This window comes from Coregonus lavaretus, assembly GCF_964263955.1.
Source record: "Coregonus lavaretus genome assembly, chromosome: 11".
Lineage (NCBI taxonomy): Eukaryota > Metazoa > Chordata > Actinopteri > Salmoniformes > Salmonidae > Coregonus > Coregonus lavaretus.
Window position 1 is genome coordinate 43,839,519 of NC_139998.1, and position 26,812 is coordinate 43,866,330.

Genomic DNA, 26,812 nt, shown 5'->3' on the forward strand with positions numbered 1-26,812 from the left:
GGTGGGTATGGTGTTCTTGGGGTCATAGGCAGCATTCTTCCTCCTCCAAACACGGCGAGTTGAGTTGATGCCAAAGAGCTCGATTTTGGTCTCATCTGACTACAACACTTTCACCCAGTTCTCCTCTGAATCATTCAGTTGTTCATTGGCAAACTTCAGACGGCCCTGTATATGTGCTTTCTTGAGCAGGGGGATCTTGCGGGCGCTGCAGGATTTCAGTCCTTCACGGCGTAGTGTGTTACCAATTGTTTTCTTGGTGACTATGGTCCCAGCTGCCTTGAGATCATTGACAAGATCCTCCCGTGTAGTTCTGGGCTGATTCCTCACCGTTCTCATGATCATTGCAACTCCACGAGGTGAGATCTTGCATGGAGCCCCAGGCCGAGGGAGATTGACAGTTCTTTTGTGTTTCTTCCATTTGCGAATAATCGCAGCAACTCTTCGCACCAAGGTGCTTGGCGATGGTCTTGTAGCCCATTCCAGCCTTGTGTAGGTCTACAATCTTGTCCCTGACATCCTTGGAGAGCTCTTTGGTCTTGGCCATGGTGGAGAGTTTGGAATCTGATTGATTGATTGCTTCTGTGGACAGGTGTCTTTTATACAGGTAACGAGCTGAGATTAGGAGCACACTCTTAAAGGGAGTGCTCCTAATCTCAGCTTGTTACCTGTATAAAAGACACCTGGGAGCCAGAAATCTTTCTGATTGAGAGGGGGTCAAATACTTATTTCCCTCATTAAAATGCAAATCAATTTATAACATTTTTGACATGCGTTTTTCTGGATTTTTTTGTTATTCTGTCTCACTGTTCAAATAAACCTACCATTAAAAGTATAGACTGATCATTTCTTTGTCAGTGGGCAAACGTACAAAATCAGCAGTGGATCAAATACTTTTTTCCCTCACTGTATAACCATACATCACAGAGCAATGAGCCAGATATTTCACTGGATATATAAATGTGAAGCATCCTGGTTGGCGTTTCCACTCAATACCAAATATGGTGATGAGAGGAAGCCCAGTGGCCGGCAGTTGGAGAAGCGAAATGGATTTTGGCAAACATTCTGCAAATTCTTTTCATTGATTTAAACATTTCATCTCCATAGAGTATTCTGTTTCCAAAACTAGAATCTGTAACAAACAGTGGACTGCGTTTTGTAGACTTTACCCTTTGCCAAAGTTTCACAATTTTTCATTGTTTATGAGTGCAAGGGCGAATTGAGTTATTGCACACTTCACAGAGTAGGCATTCCCTAATGGAAATATGCAAATAAATGCTAGAACGTGCCAATAGGATCTCACTAGCTCGTGTTGGCTCTGCCCACCTCCTTGCTTGTTCTTGGCTCTGCCCACTATAATTAATTTGCTCCCGTTGGAAACAACAGGCTTTGGTCTATCTTGGGTTAGTTATAAAAATCTCCCAACAATGTATGTCAAGATAAAAAACTAACAAAAAAAAGGTTCCTTATTATTTAAGATATCAATGCCAAACCTAACATGGTTCATCATGGTAATGTATTCGATAAAGTTAAGTTGATAGGCCATTGTGAAGTGGATTTACCAAGGATTTAAATGGACACGTAAAATCTGATTTCCTGATTTAACAATAACTCAGCCATCTCTTAACCAATCCCGTAGCTCTTCTCAAACTAAGTTAAGCGATGTACCATGGGCATGCATACCAGTGTTATTTGGATGGAAGAAAATCTATCCTGATGGACCTTATGGGCCCTTGAGGCAAAATTGTTTCAGCATAAGAAAAGACACCTACATACAAAGTTTCAAGTCTCTAGGTCAATGAGGATAGTGGATATGAGGGTTTAAGTGAGATTGCTTATAACGGCGCCACCTATAGGCCAATCGGTGCCATTCTTTTTGACCAAGTTACTCATGGCCTCTAGTTTCTGTGTGCCAAATTAGATTTTTTTCATGCTTGAGTTATTTGACCATCTAAGAATAACCCCTCATAATAACTTTATTTTTATAGTGCTTTTCAATACAAGTAACAGTGCTTCACATCATAAAATACAAGTATTAACAAAGACTAGAGGAAGGAGAATGAAAAAAGATAGCTAATTAAACTCATACATTGAAATCATACATTAAAAGCATCTTTATAAAAGTGTGTCTTCAGCAGGGATTTTAAGCTAGTTTTTTGGTCAACCCAACCAAATTCACATAGAAATGTGAGTTAGATCTTTCATTCCCGAGTGGCGCAGTGGTCTAAGGCACTGCATCTCAGTGTTTGAGGCGTCACTACAGACCCCCTGGTTCGATTCCAGGCTGTATCACAACCGGCCGTGATTGGGAGTCCCATAGGGCGGCGCACAATTGGCCCAGCGTTGTCCGGGTTTGGCCGGTGTAGGCCGTCATTGTAAATAAGAATTTGTTCTTAACTGACTTGCCTAGTTAAATAAAGGTAAAATAAAAAATTTAGTCCCGTTGAAAGCAAGTCTACAAAGCGGTAGGTATTTTCTATGTGTGCTATTTCTATGCTTCCCATTCTGAAGTTTTGGTTTTGCATCTTTTACTTTTGGGTTTGTACACCAACTTCAAACGCAACATGTAAAGTGTTGGTCCCATGTTTCATGATCTGATTGATATAAAAGATCCCAGAAATGTTCCATACGCAAAAAAAATATTTCTCAAATTGTGCACCATTTTTTTATATACCTGTTAGTGAGCATTTCTCCTTTGCCAAGATAATCCATCCACCTGACAGGTGTGGCATATCAAGAAGCTGGTTAAACAGCATGATCATTGCACAGGTGCACCTTGGGCTGGGGACAATAAAAGGCCACTCTATAATGTGCGGTTTTGTCACGCAACACAATGCCACAGATGTCTCAAGTTTTGAGAGAACGTGCAATTGGCATGCTGACTGCAGGAATGTCCACCAGAGCTGTTGCCAGAGAATTGAATGTTCATTTCTCTACCATAAGCCGCCTCCAACGTTGTTTTAGAGAATTTGGCAGTACGTCCAACCGGCCTCACAACCACAGACCATGTGTATGGCATCGTGTGGGTGAGCGGTTTGCCGACGTCAACGTTATGAATAGAGTGCCCCATGGTGGCGATGGGGTTATGGTATGGGCAGGCATAAGCTACGGACAACAAATACAATTGCATTTTATTGATGGCAATTTGAATGCACAAAACTACAGTGACGAGAAACTGAGGCCCATTTTTTTTTTTTTTACAGATGCATATCTGTTTTCCCAGTCATGTAAAATCCATAGATTAGGGCCTAATGAATTTATTTCAATTGACTGATTTCCACATATGAACTGTAACTCAGTAAAATCAATTAAATTGTTGCATGTTGCGTTTATTTTTGTTTACTATACAATATTTTTAGTTATGGAAAATGTATTTCACAGTGGTTTAGATGGTACAATGATTCTCTACACAATGACTGCTTGTTTTTTCACAAACTAAAATTAGGCGTACTATTATAATTTTAGCAACCAGGAAATGGCGGCGTAATTTCGGCATATTGCACCTTTAAAGAGTCTCTGAATCTGCAAGCCCATGTTGTTTATGGATATTCTCCATTCAAAGGGCTTCAAACCCCTGTTTAATGGAGATTATCCATTGAAATGTCTTCTCAGTCCAAGACTAGGCTTTATATCTGTCCGGGAAACCGCCCTTTTGGGATGCGCATGCCATTAGAAGTGTTCAAGTAAAAGTTGAAATCCTTACTTGGTGAAACTGCCACATCCATTTTGCGATTATTACAACAACAAAGAAGTTACTTCGAACAACGAATACAGTTTTCTTCCCTCGGACATCATTGCATATCATCGCATGCGCGATAGAACAGCAGAGTATGTACTTTTTTTTTGCTACGATGCTGGATGCTCCTCTCATCCGTTTCATCAACTAAAACAATAATAAATGCGCTGGTGTAAACAGTGGCACTGTTTCATCTTATGTAGATTGCAGCTTTACGGTATTAGTACATTTTTTTATGCATATGAGATTGTGACATCATGACATGCATGTATGAGAAAGACGTGTCAAAGCAGAAATTACACTTTTGTTGTATTGATGAGGAGTTGTTTTTTTAAGCCTTTGAAATGTGTTGTCCCCAGGTGAAGCCCCTGATCTGGATAGAGTCTGTGATAGAGAAACACTCCCACAGCAGGATCGAGTACATGATCAAGGTAAACACCAGCCCTGTAACGTTACCCAGCAGCTAAGATAACAGTATGCTTTGGTATCAAATCAATAGTTAACCACGAAGCTATCATAAACACTATAAGCATGATCTTCTGAAATACAATATATTGATCTCTCACTCACTCACTCACTCACTCACTCAGGCTAAAAGTCAGTTCAAGAGGCGGTCCACGGCCAACAACGTGGAGATCCACATTCCAGTTCCCACAGACGCCGACTCGCCCAAGTTCAAGACCACGGTGGGCAGTGTCAAGTGGATCCCAGAGAACAGCGAGGTCGTCTGGTCCATTAAGTCATTCCCGGTGAGTACAACAACACACTGGACTGCATGCTACAGTAAACCATAGTTCTCAAAGTGGGGTTCTTTAAGTGATTGAACATCATAACCAGAAATAAAGATCTCAAGTGTCACTTCAACTAACCTGGATCATTTTATGTAAAAAGAAACAACACCACAATCCTAACTCTTGCTCTGTTTCATCTTGTCCCAGGGGGGTAAGGAGTATCTGATGAGAGCCCACTTCGGTCTGCCCAGTGTGGAAGCAGAGGACAAGGAGGGGAAGCCCCCCATCAGTGTCAAGTTTGAGATCCCCTACTTCACTACTTCTGGCATCCAGGTAAGATGCCGTCCTCACTGCAGTACCTATTCTATCCACCAGGTGTCTCTTGTTGCTTTTAGTAGTGGGACACTGGAAATCATTCTAACACATGATGGAGCTATTATAACACATATGAGGTCTGGCTGTTCAAGCTGAGACCTGAGGTTTGCCTGGTTTGGTGAGCCTGGTTTGCTGTTCGGGGACTGGTGCTATTTGTATATGGCATTTTGACGACAGACTGTATGACAGGCACACTGTCAGTCAACACAGGTAGAACAACATCCCTTCATCATAGCGTTTGCCTGGTGGGTCTCTGTCAAAGATGTGGGTCTCTCTGTTACAAAGCTACACTGGAGAGCTTAGGAGTTGATAAGTTGCACTCTTTCTGGGAAACAGCATCAGGCAATTGCCAATTTTTTAAAATAATAAACGATGCACACACTCACTGCTTTTAGGACTCTAAATTGCCTTGTTTTGACCATAATACTGTGACATAATGGTCAAAAGCTTGTAGATGGGATGGTTAAGCGAAGAACAATTAGGAGCACAGTACAGTGTGCAGGTCCTTGTTGTTCTGGGTCAATGTCATTCTCTGTGGGTCCCCTGATATATTCAATCAACCTCCATATCTGCCACCAGGGAAACGACATCATAGCCCAGAGAATCAAAGGAATGCCTTTTCATTGGCTCAGAGGGAGTTCTCTCACCTCATGTCTTTGTATGCCCTCAGAACAGCCTAAATTCGTCAGGGCATGGACTCTAAAAGGTGTCAAGCATTTCACAAGGATGTTGGCCAATGTTGACTCCAATGCTTCCCACAGTTGTTGTGACATATTTCAGGGGAAGAAAAACATCACCAAATTCACTGGGAATACTTGACATAGGATGAAGAAGCAATACTCTGAGCCGCACCTCTATACTACTTGTCAGACATAGATAACTGATACTATATACTCGTTGCTGGGGTGTGGTGGGTCAGTGGGTTGCTTTTGACCATTTCTTTGGATTCCTCATGTCTAACTCATTGTTAGAAAAAGGTTTAGTCAAAATCTGATGTTAGGGTCTATATTTATTGAATATGATATGAATCCGATAAATTAAAATGGCCAATTTGGGTGCAATCAATTAGCTTAATTTCTCAGTTCCAATTCTATTTCAACAAAATAATGTTGCAGTTATGCTAATCTTATGTTTCTAGCAACAGAAACAATTTCAGAACAATCTGAGATGGTGGGTGTCAAACCTATTGTGCTTTTTGAGGTGGAATGACCCATATCGATGTTCTGCAATACATTCAATAACAGCATCCCACACAGAATTGAGGCAGAGGTTTAAATTACACTTTGCTTGAATTTCTCTGGAAATCAGGAAGTTTTGGCACTAATGGGAAATGAGGGATTGTGTAATGAAATCAAGCGACAGAGATATTGACAGTGTTTTCCTGTTATGTTCTATCAGAGAACGGTCACTGAAAGGTTTCATCATCACTCCAAGATGCTCTCGTTAACATAGCCACATGTAGGTCTACTTAACCCCAGTAATGGCACCTTGAGGAAAGAGTTGCTTGTAAATCGCAGCTCCTCAACACACTCAACCAGAGATCAATGGAGCCATCATCAGAGAGATGCCACTATTAGCTGCTGGAAGATACTATTTAGGGAGTTTGATTGAGCTACTGTATTTTGTGGCTCTGGCTGACCCCAAGGCCGCTTCGCTGGTGTTCCAGGTCCTCTTGAATTGTGCAGTGCCTCTGTGGTAGCTCCAACGGAGCCCACCGCACCGCACGCCACCAAGGATCTCTGCTAGCATGGAGGGAACATTTAGGCAGCCTGAACTTATTACAGAGAGTATGCCATTTACTACTCACTACTGTGTCTGTGTGTCTGTGTGTGTGTGTGTGTGTGTGTGTGTGTCTGGCAGGGTTTCCGTTAGCCAGTAATAACCGACAAAAAAAAAAAAACCATCCAAGAAAAGCCGATAAATAAAAATGGCTTCGGCCAATTGTCCAGGAGAAGAAAACATGCATTTTAGCCTACTCATTGATTGAAATACCTGTCAATGTAGCGCGAGAGCTGCTGCTACAGCTCCATCAAACAGCTTGTTAGTTGCTGCTGGTGTGAAAGATGCTTTTATAAGCCCAATCATTGCTCAACAATTGTAAATGCAATCGTGTGTTCAAAAACAGTTTTGATGGCCACGATTAAAAAATAGCAACTCTTTTTATTTCTCAACTGCTAATTGAAGCACCATTTAAGTGCAACTAGGCAGGCTTCAGCACATCAAACACCACTTTGCAATGAGCTGGAGGCAGTATGCATTTTGAAAACCTATAGGCCTACTTCATTGTTTGAAACATGAACGTTTTACTACATATTTTAGGTATTTTATTAGGATCCCCATTAGCTGTTGCAAAAGCAGCAGGCTGAATCTTCCTGGGGTCCACACAAACATGAAACATGACATAATACAGAACATTAATAGACAAGAACAGCTCAAGACAGAACTACAAGCATTTTTTAAAAAGGCACACGTAGCCTACATATCAATACATACACACAAACTATCTAGGTCAAATAGGGGAGAGGCGTTGTGCCGTGAGGTGTTGCTTTATCTGTTTTTTGAAACCAGGTTTGCTGTTTATTTGAGCAATATGAGATGGAACGGAGTTCCATACAATAATGGCTCTATATAATTCTGTACTTTCTTTAATTTGTTCTGTATTTGGGGACTGTGAAAAGACCCCTGGTGGCATGTCTGGTGGTGTAAGTGTGTGTGTCAGAGCTGACTATGCAAACAATTTGGGATTTTCTTATAAAAAGAAGAAGTAATGCAGTTTCTCCTCAACTCTTATCCAAGAGAGACTGGCATGCATAGTATTTATATCAGCCCTATGATTACAATGAAGAGCAAGACGTGCCGCTCTGTTTTGGGCCAGCTGCAGCTTAACTAGGTCTTTCCTTGCAGCACTGGACCACACGACTGGACAATGATCAAGATTAGACAAAACTAGAGCCTGCAGAACTTGCTTTTTGGAGTGTGGTGTCAAAAAAGCAGAGCATCTCTTTATTACGGACAGACCTCTCCCCATCTTTACATCCATTGAATCTATATGTTTTGACCATGATAGTTTACAATCTAAGGTAACGCCAAGTAATTTAGTCTCCTCAACTTGGTCAACAGCCACACCATTCATTACCAGATTCAGCTGAGGTCTAGAACTTAGGGAATGATTTGTACCAAATACAATGCTTTTCGATTTAGAGATGTTCAGGACCAGTTTATTAGTGGCCACCCATTCCAAAACAGACTGCAACTCTTTGTTAAGGGTTTCAGTGACTTCATTAGCTGTGGTTGCTGATGCGTATATGGTTGAATCATCAGCATACATGGACACACATGCTTTGTTTAATGCCAGTGGCAGGTCATTGGTAAACATAGAAAAGAGTAGAGGGCCTAGAGAGCTGCCCTGTGGTACACCACACTTGACATGTTTGACATTAGAGAAGCTTCCATTAAAGAAAACCCTTTTGAGTTCTATTAGATAGATAGCTCTGAATCCACGATATGGCAGAGGTTGAAAAGCCATAACACAAGTTTTTTCAACAACAGGTTATGGTCAATAATATCAAAGGCTGCACTGAAATCTAACAGTACAGCTCCCACAATCTTCTTATCAATTTATTTCAACCAATCATCAGTCATTTGTGTCAGTGCAGTACATGTTGAGTGCCCTTCCCTATAAGCAATGCTTTTCTTTCATAATTGTTTTTTTTTAATGCATGAATGCGATGGCTCACTGTTCATTGTTGGCATTTCCTGCCTAAGTTTGCCCACTTTGCCAATGAAGTAATCATTAAAATAATTGGCAACATCATATGAGGCATGTCTTACCTTGCTTCAAAGTAGCCTAGCCAAAATCCAACCAAACGTGCAAGTAATTATTTTATAAAGACTTCCATATGCCATTGAAACCAGTAGCCTATTCTCTCATGTCCTATTGGTTTTCAAATGTCTTTCATTGTCCAGTAGCCAAAGGCACAATCCTAGTCATATTAGCATCCCATGCTAGTTGTTGCATCTTTATCTGCCCTCTTTCTACATTTCTACATATTTTCATCTGTCTCATGAAACCGCTCACATGTGTGGTGCGCTTTTGACAACAAGTGCATTATGGAATGAACATTCGCGAGTACCTACTGCCTTGTGTGCATTGCTGTGCTTATAATGAGAATAAATAATATACTGAACAAAAATATAAACGCAACATGTGAAGTGTTGGTCCCATGTTTCATGAGCTGAAATAAAAGATCCCCAAAAATGTCCATACGCACAAAAAGCTTATCTCTCAAATTTTGTGTACATATTTGTTTACATCCCAGTTAGTGAGGATTTCTCCTTTGCCAAGATAATCAATCCACCTGTCAGGTGTGGCATATCAATAAGCTGATTAAACAGCATGATCATTATACAGGTGCACCTTGTGCTGGGGACAATAAAAGGCTGCTCTAAAATGTGCAGTTTTGTCACATAACACAATGCCACAGATGTCTCAAGTTTTGAGGGAGCGTGCAATTGGCATGTCCACCAGAGTTGTTGCCAGAGAGTTGAATGTTAATTTCTCTACCATAAGCTGCCTCCAACGTCATTTCAGAGAATTTGGCAGTATGTCCAACCAGCCTCCCAACCGCAGACCACGTGTAACCACGCCAGCCCAGGACCTCGACATCCGGCTTCTTCACTTGCGGAATTGTCTGAGACCAGCCACTCGGGACAGCTGATGAAATACTGTAATAAAGCCCTTTTGTAGGGAAAAACGTATTCTGATTGGCTGGGCCTGGCTCCCCAGTGGGTGGGCCTTAGCCCACCCATGGCTGCGCCCCTGCCCAATCATGTGAAATCTATAGATTAGGGTCAAATTAATTTATTTCAATTGACTGATTTCCTTACATAAAGTTTAAGTCAGTAAAATTGTTGCATGTTGCATTTTTTAAAATTTTTGTTCAGTATAGTTTATCAACATTTTAAGCTAAATGTTCTGATCTGTTGTATGAGCCTCATTGCTTTTTAATGTTTTTTCGATGTAGCCTAGGCCTGCTGGTTGTATGAATTTGTGATATATCATCCGACAACTCCCAGAGTCTGTTTTGGAATACGCTATTTATTTCTCACACAGAACGACAAGCTGACCAATAGAATAGGTGAACTTTTCTACTGTGGAGGATAGTAGATTGACATAGGCTTGTGATTTTGCTGTTCAATACTCTTGTTGTTGACTGTGGAAAAGTAAATGTGGACCGTTATTCTAACATTTCAAATTGGCATCGGAATTCGGTAAGAAGGACGCACACCGTTGCATCCTCGAGAATTAGGCCTACCCTTATCTACATGTGATTTCAGTCATTCTGAGCACCGTGGATGGACGCCCTAATCAGTTTACGCATCCAATGCATATGGGTCCGGTAAATTTCTTAAATGTCTGCGAAATTAAAATGCTGCCGGTCAAATGTCCGGCACCACATTTTCCTAACGGAAACCCTGGTGTGTGGGCGTATGTATGCGTGCCTCTGCGTGTGTGTGCGACTGTGCGTGCTCACTCTCTCCACGCTCCCTTGTCTCTCGGACACGACACACGGCACCAAAAAAAAAAAAAGAGGAGCCACGTCATCAGCTCCTTAATTAGACAGTGTGGTATATCAGAGCGTATCAAAGTGGTGTTTAACCCCACCGCCAGCCTTGCCAGACGTACAGGCAGATGCGCATCAAGCACCCCAGCCATATCCCATCTGAGGTAGAAAAGGGAAGTTTACCACCAGAGTGGTTGGACTGCTGTAGAGGTGGGGGCTGCAGTTTTTCTTTATAGCCTGCTGATGGTAGGGGGGGGAAACCACATCAGGGCTCATCTGTCCCCCTCCAGGGGATAATTATAGCCAGGTTCCCCCTCCCCTCAGACACAGTGGTGTGACCCACCAGCCCCTCAGAGATGTACTCCATATAGGCCTAGTCAACCACCAGAATAGAACGCACGGCTAACTGCCAGTACTCATGTACTATAACATTTACACGAAATATATCATAGTCCATATCATGTTTGTACTGTGTATGAAAATAAAAACGTTATTTGGCACAGACATCATCACAGATATCCTGAAAAGTAGATATTACGGTGTGGTACCAACTTCACGTACCCAAGAAAGCGATCGATGGATGTGCCTTAGCTGTATGTTTTATATGCAGATGATGATTTGATCTTAATTTGATGTAAAAGTTGTTCCTGTTATAAATAGCAATGATCGGACATCTATCAGTAGGTAGTAGAGCTGTCATGTAGGCCTAGTTGTTTCAAAGAAGAACTTCAAAAACAAGTTATTTATTGGACCATGGTTGACAGATTCAGTGCCTTTCAGCTTGAGCATTAATTGAAGCTCTTTCCTCATGCTGGTCAAATCAAAGAGCTGTTGAAATGGTAAATGATCTAACAGATAGCCTGGAGAAACCGCTTATAAATAACTACTGTCTCTGTTTTCACATTCTGAACCATCTCAGAGAAATCCTTGAAGACTGAGGACACATTCATCCCCAAGCTAAATATGCTATATTTCAAGTGGGTGTCCTTGAAATATGGCATATTTAGCTTGGTCCAAATGTGTCTGAAACTTTGGACTGAATGTGTGAAAAATGTTGCCAAATCGTGCCTGCTTTGGTCTTACTGTAGTTTATAACAACAAACATCTAAATTTGTAAGGCACCAGACAACTTAGACATAGAGTATAGTAGGCTACACCTCGATTTAGCTGCTTTTTATTACAGAATCACATCAGCCAACCTTGTTACTGTCTGTGACTAACTGGTAGTGTAGGAATAAGAAGCTACCAATTTCACCACAGGCCGTGTAGAGTTGTAGACAGGTCAACTAATGTTGGAGACTTCCGAAGGAGAATAAGGCTTTGTCCTTGTTTCACCCGGTGGGTACTATTCCTGTATCTCTGGCTATTTCTCACTATGACTCTTGTTAACTAAAACTTTAGAAACTATGAAATATTAGTTAAGTTCAACTTTGAATAGGCTCAGTTAGCGTATCACATTTAGGCAAGATGAGACTAAAGGTTAGCGTGATTCTTGTTGAGAAAAGTATGAATGTATCAATATAGGCCAGAGGTTTTGGAAATGTTCTACAAATACGTCATTCATAATCTTTATTGCTGTGTAGGTCTATGTATGAGGTGGTAGCACAATTGAGGTTAGTTAGGGACACTGTCAAAGTGATAACCACCAGGCCTTTCTGATTCGGCCTTGTAGGCTTGCTTTAACCTGCTAGCGCTCCTGTTCTGCCAATGACAACCACTGGACCTGACTGATGTTAGCTTTGACATGCCAGCACTGAGATCCTCCTGTTCTCACAATGAGAAGAGCCTCCACTGTCTAGACTGCAGACGCACACACGGAGGCACTCACACACACACACCGCTCTGAGACAGTTCAGATAGTCCTCCCACATGCATATAGACCTATTCATTTCGCATTGTATATCGGTCGTGTGATCTGCCTCGAACACCCTTTTAGATCTTAAATTACACATGGAATTGGCGTTGTGCGCAAATGGGAGGAGATTTACAGCTCACAGTCCAAATACAGCACTAGTCTGACATGGATAATGTCAAGTCAGCAGACAGATTTACCTCGGTGGAGTAAATTATGTGTTTGTATCCTACTAGGTTACCTTTGCACCAGTATGTGGGATTACAGCCTTTTCATAGAGGAATGCAGCAGCTCCCTCTCTAGCTGTTCTGGTATTTTGGGGTATTTTATTAGGATCCCCGTTAGCTGTTGCAAAAGCAGCAGCTACTCTTCCTGGGGTCCACACAAAACATGACGTAATACCGAACATTAATAGTCAAGAACAGCTCAAGGACAGAACTACATCAATTGTTTCTTTGTTGCCTGTTATGAGACAAATGAACCTTGTGTGTCTTGGAGGCAGGTTGCATCCTAGTACTAGCAGTGTTCACACCTTTCTGAGAGGAAGATAAAATATTTGTTTTGGGCGGCCGACTGCACGCCTGTTGCATCTTCATCAGGACCCCCAGACAGATCAGACCTAGATGTGCTCGTTGAGGAGCCTATAAGGGCCGGTGATGTCCTGTAAGTAGCTTGGGTTTCTTCGTTACGGCCCAGTTATGATTGATGGTACCCTTGGTGTAAAGTGTTTCACTCCCTAATGCAAAAACTATTATCTTCCCCATATGGTGTTGATAAAAAGCTCAGAATTTATGTGAAGACAGCTGGGCTGCGGTGTGGTGTGCTGAGGCCATTTACACATTGTCAAATCTGCCTGTCAGTGTAATTCTCTGGGCCATTATTGCAAGTGTTTTATCTTGGGGAAGATTTAAGACCTAATCCCCCCCCACTCTCTTTCTGATAGAATCTCTGAATGCCTCAAGGTGCTCCTCGTTTCAATGAGAGCCCGGCCATGAAACAATGGGGAACTGTTTTATGATGGGGGAATATGAAGCTCAATTCAATGATAAGACCACCACGAAGATAAGCATATTAAAGGGATACTTCTGGTTTTTGACAATAAAGCCCTTTATCTACTTCCCCAGAGTCCGATGAACTCATGGATGGCATTTTTATGTCTTTGCATCCAGTATGAAGGAAGTTGGAGGTAGATTTGCGAGACAATGCCAACTAGCTTTAGCGCAATGACTGAAAATCTATGGTATCTTCCTTCAAACTGCACGCAGAGACATAAAAATGGTGTCCACAAGGTCATCTGACTCTGGGGAAGTGGATAAAAGTCTTAATTGGAACAGTTAGCCCACTCCACCCCGCCCCCATGGTATGGCTCGATTTGGTAAATTCTTTATGTAATATTATGCAATATTTGTGCCCTTGGTAGATCTTATTCAATAGGTTGTAGTTTGACAAGAAGGGCAAGTGAAGAATTGATGAAAGTTCACATAGGATTGGGAAGTGCCAGTTCCCCACTTTGTATTAATAATGAAAAGTTTCTTAACCACTTCTTCATACCAGCTTGTTTCTCGAATGTGAGAAAAGTTCTCATCTGTAGACATTGACTTGTGTTGCAGCCAGGGCGTATTTGACCTTTATGGTTGTTGCCTGAAACGTGGCATTGTTAAAGTTAGTATTTAAGTGAATATAAAAATAAAATCACCCTGGTAAAAACAATGCAGTATCATATACAGTACACCCGATTTTGTTATATTCATTATAGTGTACTTTACAATGAACACTGATTCTGCAAACAGGCTCAGAATGTGAGTTCGACCCCCCCCTCCTCACTTGAATCACTGTTTGCTCTCAGTGTGATGAAAGACATTGTTTTGTGATAACGTTTGCTCACTCTTGTTTTTAGGTGCGCTACCTGAAGATCATTGAGAAGAGTGGCTACCAGGCTCTGCCATGGGTTCGATACATCACACAGAACGGGGGTAAGGCTGAATAATAATAATAATAATAATCATAATAATAATAATAATAATAATAATAATAATAATAATAATAATAATAATAATAATAATAATAATAATAATAATAGGCATAAACACTCTCAAAGCCTCCGAAAGAAGACTTAACCACAGCCCACTACTGTAATAATGATCTCTCATTATCATACCACCCACTAAACATCTGCATATAAAACACTGTCATCTACCATCAATCCTATGTGTTGGATTGTGCATGTGTCTGAACAGCCATGTGGCTCTGCTCCTGTCCTCCGTGGCGCCATTGGATCTCCTGCTTCATGGTGGACCCTCCTGAATATTGCTTCAGGGAACTTTTTTCCCTGCCATGGAATCCATCTAGGAGACAGACTGCTAGCAAGTGGTCTGTAACTCCAGTGGATTTGATTATTTTCTCTCTCCTCTTCTACTGTACATCTTGTTGTGAGGCTCTACAGTACAGTCGTGGTCAAAAGTTTTGAGTGACACATACTAATTTTCACAAAGTCTGCTGCCTCAGTTTTGATGATGGCAATTTGCATATACTCCAGAATGTCATGAAGATTGATCAGATGAATTGCAATTAATTGCAAAGTCCCTATTTGCCATGAAAATTAACTTAATCCCAAAAAAACATTTCCACTGCATTTCAGCCCTGCCACAAAAGGACCAGCTGCCATCATGTCAGTGATTCTCTCGTTAACACAGGTGAGAGTGTTGACGAGGACAAGGCTGGAGATCACTATGTCATGCTGATTGAGTTAGAATAACAGACTGGAAGCTTTAAAAGGAGGGTGGTGCTTGAAATCATTGTTCTTCCTCTGTTAACCATGGTTACCTGCAAGGAAACACGTGCCGTCATCATTGCTTTGCACAAAAAGGGCTTCATAGGCAAGGATATTGCTGCTAGTAAGATTCCACCTAAATCAACCATTTATCGGATCATCAAGAACTTCAAGGAGAGAGGTTCAATTGTTGTGAAGAAGGCGTCAGGGCACCCAAGAAAGTCCAGCAAGCGCCAGGACCGTCTCCTAAAGTTGATTCAGCTGCGGGATCGGGGCACCACCAGGGAAGAGCTTGCTCAGGAATGGCAGCAGGCAGGTGTGAGTGCATCTGCATGCACAGAGAGGCGAATACTTTTGGAGGATGGCCTGGTGTCAAGAAGGGCAGTAAAGAAGCCACTTCTTTCCAGGAAAAACATCAGGGACAGACTGATATTCTGCAAAAGGTACAGGGATTGGACTGCTGAGGACTGGGGTAAAGTCATTTTCTCTGAATCCCCTTTCCGATTGTTTGGGGGCATCCGGAAAACACCTTGTCCGGAGAAGACAAGGTGAGCACTACCATCAGTCCTGTGTCATGCCAACAGTAAAGCATCCTGAGGCCATTCATGTGTGGGGTTGCTTCTCAGCCAAGGGAGTGGGCTCACTCACAATTTTGCCTAAGAACACAGCCATGAATAAAGAATGGTACCAACACATCCTCCGAGAGCAACTTCTCCCAACCATACAAGAACAGTTTGGTGACGACCAATGCCTTTTCCAGCATGATGGAGCAAGTGATAACTAAGTGGCTCGGGGAACAAAACATCATACCTTAATCCCATTTGAGAACTTGTGGTCGATCCTCAAGAGGCGGGTGGACAAACAAAAACCCACAAATTCTGACAAACTCCAAGCATTGATAATGCAAGAATGGGCTGCCATCAGTCAGGATGTGGCCCAGAAGTTAATTGACAGCATGCCAGGGCGGATTGCAGAGGTCTTGAAAAAGAAGGGTCAACACTGCAAATATTGACTCTTTGCATAAACTTAATGTAATTGTCAATAAAAGCCTTTGACACTTCTGGAATGCTTGTAATTATACTTCAGTATACCATAGTAACATCTGACAAAAATATCTCATAACACTGAAGCAGCGAACTTTGTGAAGACCAATACTCGTGTCAACTTTTGACCACGACTGTACAGTCTGCAGTCCGTCTCTCCAGGCCTCTCTTCCTAATAAGGTTATCTGTGCAGATGGTCTGAGACAGGGCCACTCCCCTCCCACCTCAGATTGGCAGGAAGGAAGCAGCCAGGCAATAGCATTGTTCTTGGCGGCTGCTGGCCAGCTGTCACACTGTACTACACCCCAACGAATGGCTGTCTTAAGTTATAAAGCAAAGCAGACCCAGCCAATATTAATTATCTCCAATATCAACCAGAGGAAGGCATTCGTCTCCACTCGACTGTAACGTTTGTTTTGATACTTTGTCAATCGGGGGGTTACATTTTTTGGTCAGGGCGGTCTTTTGTGTCTGCTCTGTTCAAGGTCAGACTACAGGTCCTGGGTCTGTTGTTGTCTGCGAGCGTGACTTGAAGATACAGTTGAAGACTAGCCTAGCTCAAATCCAGTCTATCTGTAGCCTATTTGGAATCGCTGACTCGCTGATGGAATTCATGTAAATGTTTTTACTACAATAAAAGTAGATTAAACTGACAAACTATATCTCCAGTAGGGTTGGGCGGTAGCCAGATTTTCTTACCTTCCAGGGTATGACATTCAGGTAAATTTGTCAGCGGCACGCCGGGCCAGTACCAAGTGAACTACTGGCCCAAATGAGAAAATTACTGGCCCGGGCAAAGATCACAGGAAAGCAAGTTATGAACGCAGAATTTCAATAGTGGGTGATTTCATGTTTCATTTGCAGTCTGGACAAGTACCTTTTCTTATATTATAGCTAACCATAAAATCTGATATTTACACTGATTGTTTGGGAAAAATAAATTAAACCATCCCCCCTCTCAAGGATGACATATAGCCTTAACATATGAAACCGTTTAAAATATAATATTCTCCTCCTGAAATGAGCCCAATAACATATTGATGAAAAGCAATATCTTTAGGGCATGTACAAGATCCATATTATCAGGCAGGTGTGCTATTATAGCAATAAGCATTATCACCTGTAGTCTGATGGATGCAGCATGGTGGCTATTTTTTATTTTATTTTTTTATTTCACCTTTATTTAACCAGGTAAACCAGTTGAGAACAAGTTCTCATTTACAACTGCGACCTGGCCAAGATAAAGCAAAGCAGTGCGATTAAAAACAACAACACAGAGTTACATATGGGGTAAAACAAAACAAAGTCAAAAATACAACAGAAATACATATATATACAGTGTGTGCAAATGTAGCAAGTTATGGAGGTAAGGCAATAAATAGGCTATAGTGCAAAATAATTACAATTAGTATTAACACTGGAATGATAGATGTGCAAGAGATGATGTGCAAATAGAGATACTGGGGTACAAATGAGCAAAATAAATAACAATATAGGGATGAGGTAGTTGGGCAGGCTAATTTCAGATGGGCTGTGTACAGGTGCAGTGATCGGTAAGGTGCTCTGACAACTGATGCTTAAAGTTAGTGAGGGAGATGAGTGTCTCCAGCTTCAGAGATTTTTGCAATTTGTTCCAGTCATTGGCAGCAGAGAACTGGAAGGAATGGCGGCCAAAGGAGGTGTTGGCTTTGGGGATGACCAGTGAGATATACCTGCTGGAGCGCAGACTACGGGTGGGTGTTGCTATGGTGACCAATGAGCTAAGATAAGGCGGGGATTTGCCTAGCAGTGATTTATAGATGGGCTGGAGCCAGTGGGTTTGGCGACGAATATGTAGTGAGGACCAGCCAACAAGAGCGTACAGGTCACAGTGGTGGGTAGTATATGGGGCTTTGGAGACAAAACGGATGGCACTGTGATAGACTACATCCAATTTGCTGAGTAGAGTGTTGGAGGCTATTTTGTAAATGACATCGCCGAAGTCAAGGATCGGTAGGATAGTCAGTTTTACGAGGGCATGTTTGGCAGCATGAGTGAAGGAGGCTTTGTTGCGAAATAGGAAACCGATTCTAGATTTAACTTTGGATTGGAGATTCTTAATGTGAGTCTGGAAGGAGAGTTTACAGTCTAACCAGACACCTAGATATTTGTAGTTGTCCACATACTCTAGGCTACATGGCTGAAGCCATGGGGTTGCTCTTCTGCATTGTTTACCACAATGGGCTAATCATTAGCTAGACCACAGACTCGAAATATCATCTTGTTGCTTGTTTTAATGTCCCAACAAAAAAAAAATCCCACTGTCGCTAATAAAATCATGTGATTTTGAGTGTTTTTTAACAAATACTGTGTAATTGTGTGCATTTTACAGTGAATATAGGCATACCGTTTATGCATTAAATTGGCCGACGCGCTTCCCTGGGTTACTTTTTTTATTGTCATGCAAGACACCTCGATTGTAAAAATGGAGTTACAGCACTGAAAAGCTGTGATCACGCTCTTGTTTGAATAATTGCAATCAAAACTGTTGTCTTTTCCTGAGATTGCATTTAGAAATGTTGTGCAGTGACTGGGCTTATTAGAACATACAGTGGGGAAAACAAGTATTTAGTCAGCCACCAATTGTGCAAGTTCTCCCACTTAAAAAGATGAGAGAGGCCTGTAATTTTCATCATAGGTACACGTCAACTATGACAGACAAAATGAGAAATTTTTCCAGAAAATCACATTGTAGGATTTTTAATGAATTTATTTGCAAATTATGGTGGAAAATAAGTATTTGGTCAATAACAAAAGTTTCTCAATACTTTGTTATATACCCTTTGTTGGCAATGACACAGGTCAAACGTTTTCTGTAAGTCTTCATAAGGTTTTCACACACTGTTGCTGGTATTTTGGCCCATTCCTCCATGCAGATCAGTGATGTTTTGGGGCTGTCGCTGGGCAACACGGACTTTCAACTCCCTCCAAAGATTTTCTATGGGGTTGAGATCTGGAGACTGGCTAGGCCACTCCAGGACCTTGAAATGCTTCTTACGAAGCCACTCCTTCGTTGCCCGGGCGGTGTGTTTGGGATCATTGTCATGCTGAAAGCCCCAGCCACGTTTCATCTTCAATGCCCTTGCTGATGGAAGGAGGTTTTCACTCAAAATCTCACGATACATGGCCCCATTCATTCTTTCCTTTACACGGACCAGTCGTCCTGGTCCCTTTGCAGAAAAACAGCCCCAAAGCATGATGTTTCCACCCCCATGCTTCACAGTAGGTATGGTGTTCTTTGGATGCAACTCAGCATTCTTTGTCCTCCAAACACGACGAGTTGAGTTTTTACCAAAAAGTTCTATTTTGGTTTCATCTGACCATATGACATTCTCCCAATCCTCTTATGGATCATCCAAATGCACTCTAGCAAACTTCAGACGGGCCTGGACATGTACTGGCTTAAGCAGGGGGACACGTCTGGCACTGCAGGATTTGAGTCCCTGGCGGCGTAGTGTGTTACTGATGGTAGGCTTTGTTACTTTGGTCCCAGCTCTCTGCAGGTCATTCACTAGGTCCCCCCGTGTGGTTCTGGGATTTTTGCTCACTGTTCTTGTGATCATTTTGACCCCACGGGGTGAGATCTTGCGTGGAGCCCCAGATCGAGGGAGATTATCAGTGGTCTTGTATGTCTTCCATTTCCTAATAATTGCTCCCACAGTTGATTTCTTCAAACCAAGCTGCTTACCTATTGCAGATTCAGTCTTCCCAGCCTGGTGCAGGTCTACAATTTTGTTTCTGGTGTCCTTTGACAGCTCTTTGGTCTTGGCCATAGTGGAGTTTGGGTTGTGGACAGGTGTCTTTTATACTGATAACAAGTTCAAACAGGTGCCATTAATACAGGTAACGAGTGGAGGACAGAGGAGCCTCTTAAAGAAGTTACAGGTCTGTGAGAGCCAGAAATCTTGCTTGTTTGTAGGTGACCAAATACTTATTTTCCACCATAATTTGCAAATAAATTCATAAAAAATCCTACAATGTGATTTTCTGGATTTTTTTTCTCAATTTGTCTGTCATAGTTGACGTGTACCTATGATGAAAATTACAGGCCTCTCTCATCTTTTTAAGTGGGAGAACTTGCACAATTGGTGGCTGACTAAATACTTTTTTCCCCCCACTGTATTATTTTCCACTCAGCAATCAGCTGTGTGAGGAGTTGCGCTCTTTTGCCACCCGACAATTGATATTCAGCTGATAAATAAACGACATAGCTACTTAACAGATTTGGGAATTCATCTGTTTTTAAAAAATGATATAGACTACACACAATAGCATTATTAAAATATTTATGTTTCTTCTTCTTCTTCCTATATTTAACCAAAAAAGTGATTTGTGTAAATAATGATCATGTCTTGACAAGCAAGCAGTTCCATAGTGTAGGCCTACGTAAACCTTTCTTTGCTAATAATGACATCGCTGTGTAGGATGTCGTCTTATATAAAAAAAATACTGAAAAGCAGGTGGATGACTTTTATTCTGTGATTGTGTGGAATCCAAGTGCCAATGTTCAACTCTGAATTGGGCTTCCCGCCTCCGCTGAGATGGGTCTGGCACGAGTATCCAGGACGTAGCCTACTGAGGCGGGGCTCACTCGAGACAGCGATGGAAGACTTTGACATTCTTTCCTCCGCTTGGAAACCGAATGCTGATTAAGTGTGAAGCGTCAGATGTCGGGAAGATTGTTAAGGATTAAATACAAATATAAATTCTTATTTTTTGTTTTGTAGTTTGAAAATGTAGTGGCTCAAGCGGCTATATGAAAGCTTGCTTAACTGGCCCAGGTGAGCTCGGCAGAAGTTGCTGGGCCAGTGGGCAGCCCTGAATGTTGAGCTCTGCCTGAATGTTGAGCTCTGTCTTCATACCATTCCTGTACCATACCGGGGTATACAGTATTACCAGCAGTGCACACAAGGGGCGCTATTTTCTTTCCAAACATAAACAAATTATACATTTGACTCACAAAACAAATTTAGGAGGCAGAGATCTTGATCCAGGAGGGATTGATTGTCTCTGCTGTAAACAACAAGCTTGATCTTTCAAGTTAGCAAACCAAATGCATTGCTGGAGTTAGTGTTTTAGTTAAGTTATAGTTATAAGTAGTGGCGTAGCATGCATCCCCCCTGAGCTTTAGGGCCCCCCAAACCCCCCCCCCCAAAATAGCCCAGTATATACGGTATACCGCCCAAGCCTAATCTCCAGTGATCCATTTTCACTAGAAAGTATAATGAGTCCTGGCAATAAGACAGCTCCTTTTTGTCTCAATCCCTCTGAATAGATGAGTTCCACCTCCATTTTCTGCGAGGAGAGATTAAACCAACATATGCTGAAGCAGTTAAGAATGATTCTGCACCTCTGGCATTGATACTATCTTTTGCAAGAGTGAAAAAAGGGAATAAAAACACAGGAGGGGGTAAAAGCTTTGAGGTCCCGGAGGACTGAGAGAACCTGCTTGCGTAGCGAGAGGGGAGGGCTGGCCGGAGAGGTCTTTGCCAAACGATGGTGACCCCTCCAGTTTGGGGTTGGCGGATGACGAGTGTAGGCAGCCCACAGGGACTACATATGCACGCCCTTGCTCTTAAATGTTTGTTACCTTTTGTCTAGGGGTTATTGCCAGTGCATTTAGCCAAGGAATGATTTAGGAATGCGTATGTGAGTAGGGGAATTCAGGGCTGCTGAAACTGAAAGCGTAATTTTGTCGATTGTCCCTCTCTCTCTAAATGTTTCTGATAAGATTTAATAAAACAAGCACCAGTGGGTCTGTTGAATTACTCAAGTCTTAAGTATGGGCGATAGATTTCATACTGGAGAGGTTAGACCTTAACTGTGGGTGGATCGCTGAATACTTACAGTAGATGTACTGTGCATATAGATTAATCTTTAAATTCTTTAGTTTAACACAGATATAAAAAATATATATTTAAGAACGGTGCCAGCATACTGCACTGTTGTATCTCACCAAAAGGGAAGTTGTAGCCACCCTTTTCCATACTAAGCATCTGTATTTGTCATGTGCATGTGTGGCGTATTCCACTAGTTCTAGAGCTTTTGTTTATGTCCCTAATGTTAATACAAAATCCAACTTTATCTCTCATCAAAGCTGTTATTAAACACATTAAGTTAACATGTTATGTAAGCTGTCACGGCAATTAAACCACACAGGAGATCACAGCCGTGTAATTACAAACTAGATGTGAAGGTGTTTGTAATTAACTGTGAAGACAAGACATCTCATGTAGGCTACCTCATGTACTCTGGGAAGTGCCAAGTTTTAAGTCCACATTCACCCCCAAGGGCCCAACTGAATACAAGCCAACGCCACCTGATCTGAGTGCTTGCATCATCTTGATGAGCTCTTGGTTTTAGTGGCCACACTGGGCACCAGTTTCCAGACTGATTCCTTGCCAGTGCCCACCGCAGACTGCTACCACACCACCATTTTGTTTTTGTTTTTTTCTCCTCTGTAATTTTGTTGATCAAAAGTGATGCAAGGTTAGCAGAAATATGTCCTGAGCCTTAACTGACAGATGATTCAGTCTTTGAGATTTATTCATTTAATAGAGCAGATGTAATTAGGCTTCCTTAATATTAAGCGTGGCACCCTGTGTGGTTTTATTAACTTCATCTATTAACGTTTACAACTTCAAAGGGAAAGAAGTTAATCATTATTGACCAATGCCTAGCCGATATGACATATCACTCTGTTATCAAACAATGAAAGACGAAGTACTTCAAATTCCACGTTTCATATCACTTTTAAAGAGGAGCAGTGTTCTTTTATGGAGAAGTGATACACGTCACTGTACAACAATAAAGCACTGGCCCTAACTCAACTAGAGACCTTGATGCCTTTGGCAGCCTGGTGGTTTCTTCAGGCTGATTGAAAAGCCTTGTCAGATTTTCAGAGTGGCCTGGGGCCCTTGATGTGGCCTTAGGTCCTGATTGGCATGTTGGTGGCTGTGAGGTCACAGGGCTGTGGTTTAGCTTTACCCCTGCACCGACAAACACTTTGTTGTGGACCACGGAGAGCGAATGGCACGTAATCTGGGTGTCCCTGTGTGTGTGACTGTGCAGTGGCCAGGAGCCTGAGTCAGCAAAGCCACGCACTGGCTCCGTCTCCGCAAGAACAACTGTGTGTGTGTGCGTGCGTTTTTGGGGAGAGGGGAGCATAGGACCAAATGAGAGATCTCCCATGAGCGGGCAGTAAAGGCCTGTAAACACAGCCTATCAATTACCACAGCCAAAGTAGTCCTAGACTTAAGCTGTCTTATTCTACCCCTTTTAATGTTCTCACTCAAAAGCCATATAGGGAACCAGCATGTGTTTGATGGTTAAGAAGGGGGGGAGCCACTAGACCCATTGTCTAGCCCGTGGCATGTGCTTGCTACAATTAAAAATAGTTATCCTACCGAGTCGGTCATTTAGACTGATGCGTAGACTGGATTAAAGAGTTCCGTTAAAAGTATCATATTTTTTAAGAAATGTCATAATATTATAAAGTAGTAGTATTTTGATGTTTATTAGGTCTTTTAGTTGTTCAACGTTTAAAAAGGGTCCAAAAGTATTCTGTTTCATGCACGTGAAAAAAGTATTTCAAACGAACAATATGAATCCCCACATTTAGAAAGCGAACCATTGAGTTTCACTAGAAGTAAACATGTTGTGAAATTTAAAGCGTGTGTGGCAGGGACTTGTGGGCGTCTGTGTTAGACTCTTCATAACTACTGAATTTGGCACAGAATTTCTCCAACCACCGTCACGAGCGAATTACAAATATGTCAGTAGTGTGTTTCCAAGTCAACCCACGTCACACAACAATACTATTGGGCTCCGGTCACTATTGTTCCAAGTGCCCCTGGTTCCCCCTAACAACCACAAAAACATTGCTCCACCTTAACCTTTGCACTTAATTGCTCTTAAAGCAGATACGGTTCAAGGCAAATGAAAACCAGATACGCTGGGCTTAGGGGGCAAGCGGTTTTATCATTCCACGTCTAACGTTCCACACACCACACTGTTTCCATAACGAACTATTGTTATTACATAAATTGAGGCTGTGTTTCTTAGGCTAAAGAGTGTGATTTTGGAGAGGTTTCTACTAACAGACGGTACTGATCTCATTAAATCCGGCCCATGCTGCGTGCTTGCCCTCGTTGTGATGTGTAAGAGGACACACACAGTCCACAAACACACAAACATAAAGAAGTACACAAGCCGTTGTGTGTGTGTGTGTGTGAGGGAGGGAGTGCGGATGTCATGCTCACCTCTACTCAAAACTCTGAGATTCCTGAACAGATAAGCAGTCAGAACTTGGCCTGAGCGGAGAAACCAAACTGGACACAGCTGTGTGCTTCCCATTGTAAATCTGTGTATGTTTGTTTACAACTCATACTGCCAAGCAAAGCACCAGAGGAACTTAACTCCACATCTCCTTACAAACACACAATTTTTGGACTTAGGGAACCAAAATAAGGAAACTTATCTTTGAGCTGGTTCTGCTGGTTTAATCAGTTGTCTCATACTTACTTGTCCTCTGTTAGTTTTGCAATGGGCGGAGCCAGCTCCCAAGAGACGCATCCGGTTTTCTTTTGTTTGGCTCTAGGAATAATATTAAAACACTAATTCATTTTGATGAATTATTTTCCATTGTGTTTGAGGTTAAGGTGGAAGGGTAGGAAAATGGCTTCTCTATAAGCATGCGCTTTTATGGCCAAACCGGTGTTTATATATCAGTAAATATCCATGAATGACTGTCAACTAAATTGATGTAACTAATGATATTTGTTTCCATTTTCTTTTCCAGATTACCAGCTCCGAACCCAATAGAAACTGCAACAGGAAAGGGAATGGTCCATATTTCTATGGATGGACCATTATTGGTCACGGATGTATAATTACTTTTAGTCCTTTGTCATGGACATTTCTTGTCAAATGTCTTCATTTGTTTTCAAGTTTGAAGTTTGTTTCAAGTTTAGTGCCATAATACAAAAATTATATTCCTCTGAAAATTCTAAATATAAGCTTTTATTTGGTTACAGTTCTGTTCTAAAAGTAGTGAAATGTATGATATTTCTATAGTAGGTCAGTTGCAAATAATGAATACAATTGTTGATACTCTACTTACCCCTTTACCATCTAAATTACCTGCCTGAGATGTGATCATATATTTTATAGGTTAATTTCAGGTGTTACAAGTTGAGTGTGACCAATGAAACAGTAAAGTGTTATAAGAAGTTTAATGTGAATTTATACACAGCGTTCTTCATTTATCTGTTGTCCCGTTTACTTGGTGATAGCCTGATGCAAGGCTGAAAAAGCTCTTCAATATATTGTCTGGTCCGGAATCATCAGACAGCATAGTCTGTATGGCTGTTGTGATGAGAATGATGTGCAATGGTACATTCGTGCAGATCGAAGTGAGCACTTAAAATGGTCAAACTATAATAAAATATGTGCCACATATCAGTTTTTATGTTTTTCTCATGACTCAGAAATTGCAGTTCCTTTAGGCCACCATTACCTCTGTGAAGAATCAAATCCTAAATGTTTATTAGGATGTATTAAGTTGCTAATTGGCTGCTGAGTAGTTTTTTTTGTTTGTTTTGTGTGTCATTTTCATCTTTCTGTTTTGGTTTCTTATCCTCACATTGGTCAGTGGAATACAACATGGTCAGTGGAATACAACATTTATAAACCGTTCTGAATGAAGCTAGCTATGAAATGTTATTGTACATTGCTAGCAGATATTTTAGATGACTTGTGTTAACAGTTGACTGCCATGGTTGATTTCAATAAGTTCTCAAAAACTAGGCCAAAAGCTGTAAACCGCAAATTTGCAAAAACATTGCTTTGGTGATCCCACCATCGGATATTTTCTCCCTCATAGTTTGATCGTCTTGTTTGCTGTAAACTGTTGTTTATGTCCAAATCAAATAGACAACAGTCCTAGTGGTTGTGAGTTTGGGTTTGAGGTTTCTCTGTGTTTTTTGTCCATTCATTTTGATCACAACACTGTTGTGGCGAGAGCTTTTGCTTCCCCAGAAAATGTATCTGAAAGTGTCCTCGATTTGATCTAACTTTTTTTTAGACCTTCAGTTAATTGATCTTTTAAAATGAAATGGAATGAAATATTTTTTTGTTGGACTTCATCATCCAACCAAACTTTTGCTTACTTTTTAATTATATGACACAAGGAACCCTTCAAATAGTTAAAATTAGGAAACCTATTTTAGCAGTGGTATTGAGTTGCATGTATTGTTATCCATTTCTTTAAAATCAAGCATCTATAAAGTAGTTTTATCAAAAAGAGCTTGACTGTTTCCTTTGTATTGATGAACTATTTTCGACTTGATTGCAGGCTTCCTACTGCATTATGTTGTCTGCAGCATGTTTAGGCTACATTTGAATAATTTGAAAATACTTCAACAAAGGATGGATGGATGCAATCAGTTATCTGACATGACTGCATCTGTGAAAGCTATGTAGTGGCACCCCTGCTTTCACCTATCCAAACGTGTTTGACCAATGATTGATTTCAAGAAAGTGTGGGAGGAAGGATGTATTTTCAAAGTATTCCAACATAGCATAAAACTATTCAAACTGGTCTTGGATATCTATCACTACAGCCCATTTGTGTTAATTCACTTTCTACTCTCCTCTGAGAGTTGTGATGTGAGTCCAGATGCTGTGTTGCGTGCATTCCTCATGC

At 41.4% G+C, this 26,812-nt stretch overlaps 1 protein-coding gene across 1 annotated transcript in view; it reads left to right on the plus strand.

Moving 5' to 3' along the window:
* Nucleotides 1-26,413, plus strand: part of LOC311137733 (AP-1 complex subunit mu-1) — a 37,181-nt gene extending 10,768 nt beyond the window's left edge. The window contains exons 8-12 of the mRNA XM_084172298.1: nucleotides 4,093-4,164; nucleotides 4,324-4,482; nucleotides 4,672-4,797; nucleotides 14,153-14,228; nucleotides 24,908-26,413. Coding sequence (XP_084028424.1) covers nucleotides 4,093-4,164; nucleotides 4,324-4,482; nucleotides 4,672-4,797; nucleotides 14,153-14,228; nucleotides 24,908-24,930 — 456 coding nt within the window. The 3' untranslated portion in view covers nucleotides 24,931-26,413. The remainder of the gene's footprint in view (nucleotides 1-4,092; nucleotides 4,165-4,323; nucleotides 4,483-4,671; nucleotides 4,798-14,152; nucleotides 14,229-24,907) is intronic.
* The last annotated feature ends 399 nt before the right edge of the window (nucleotides 26,414-26,812 follow it).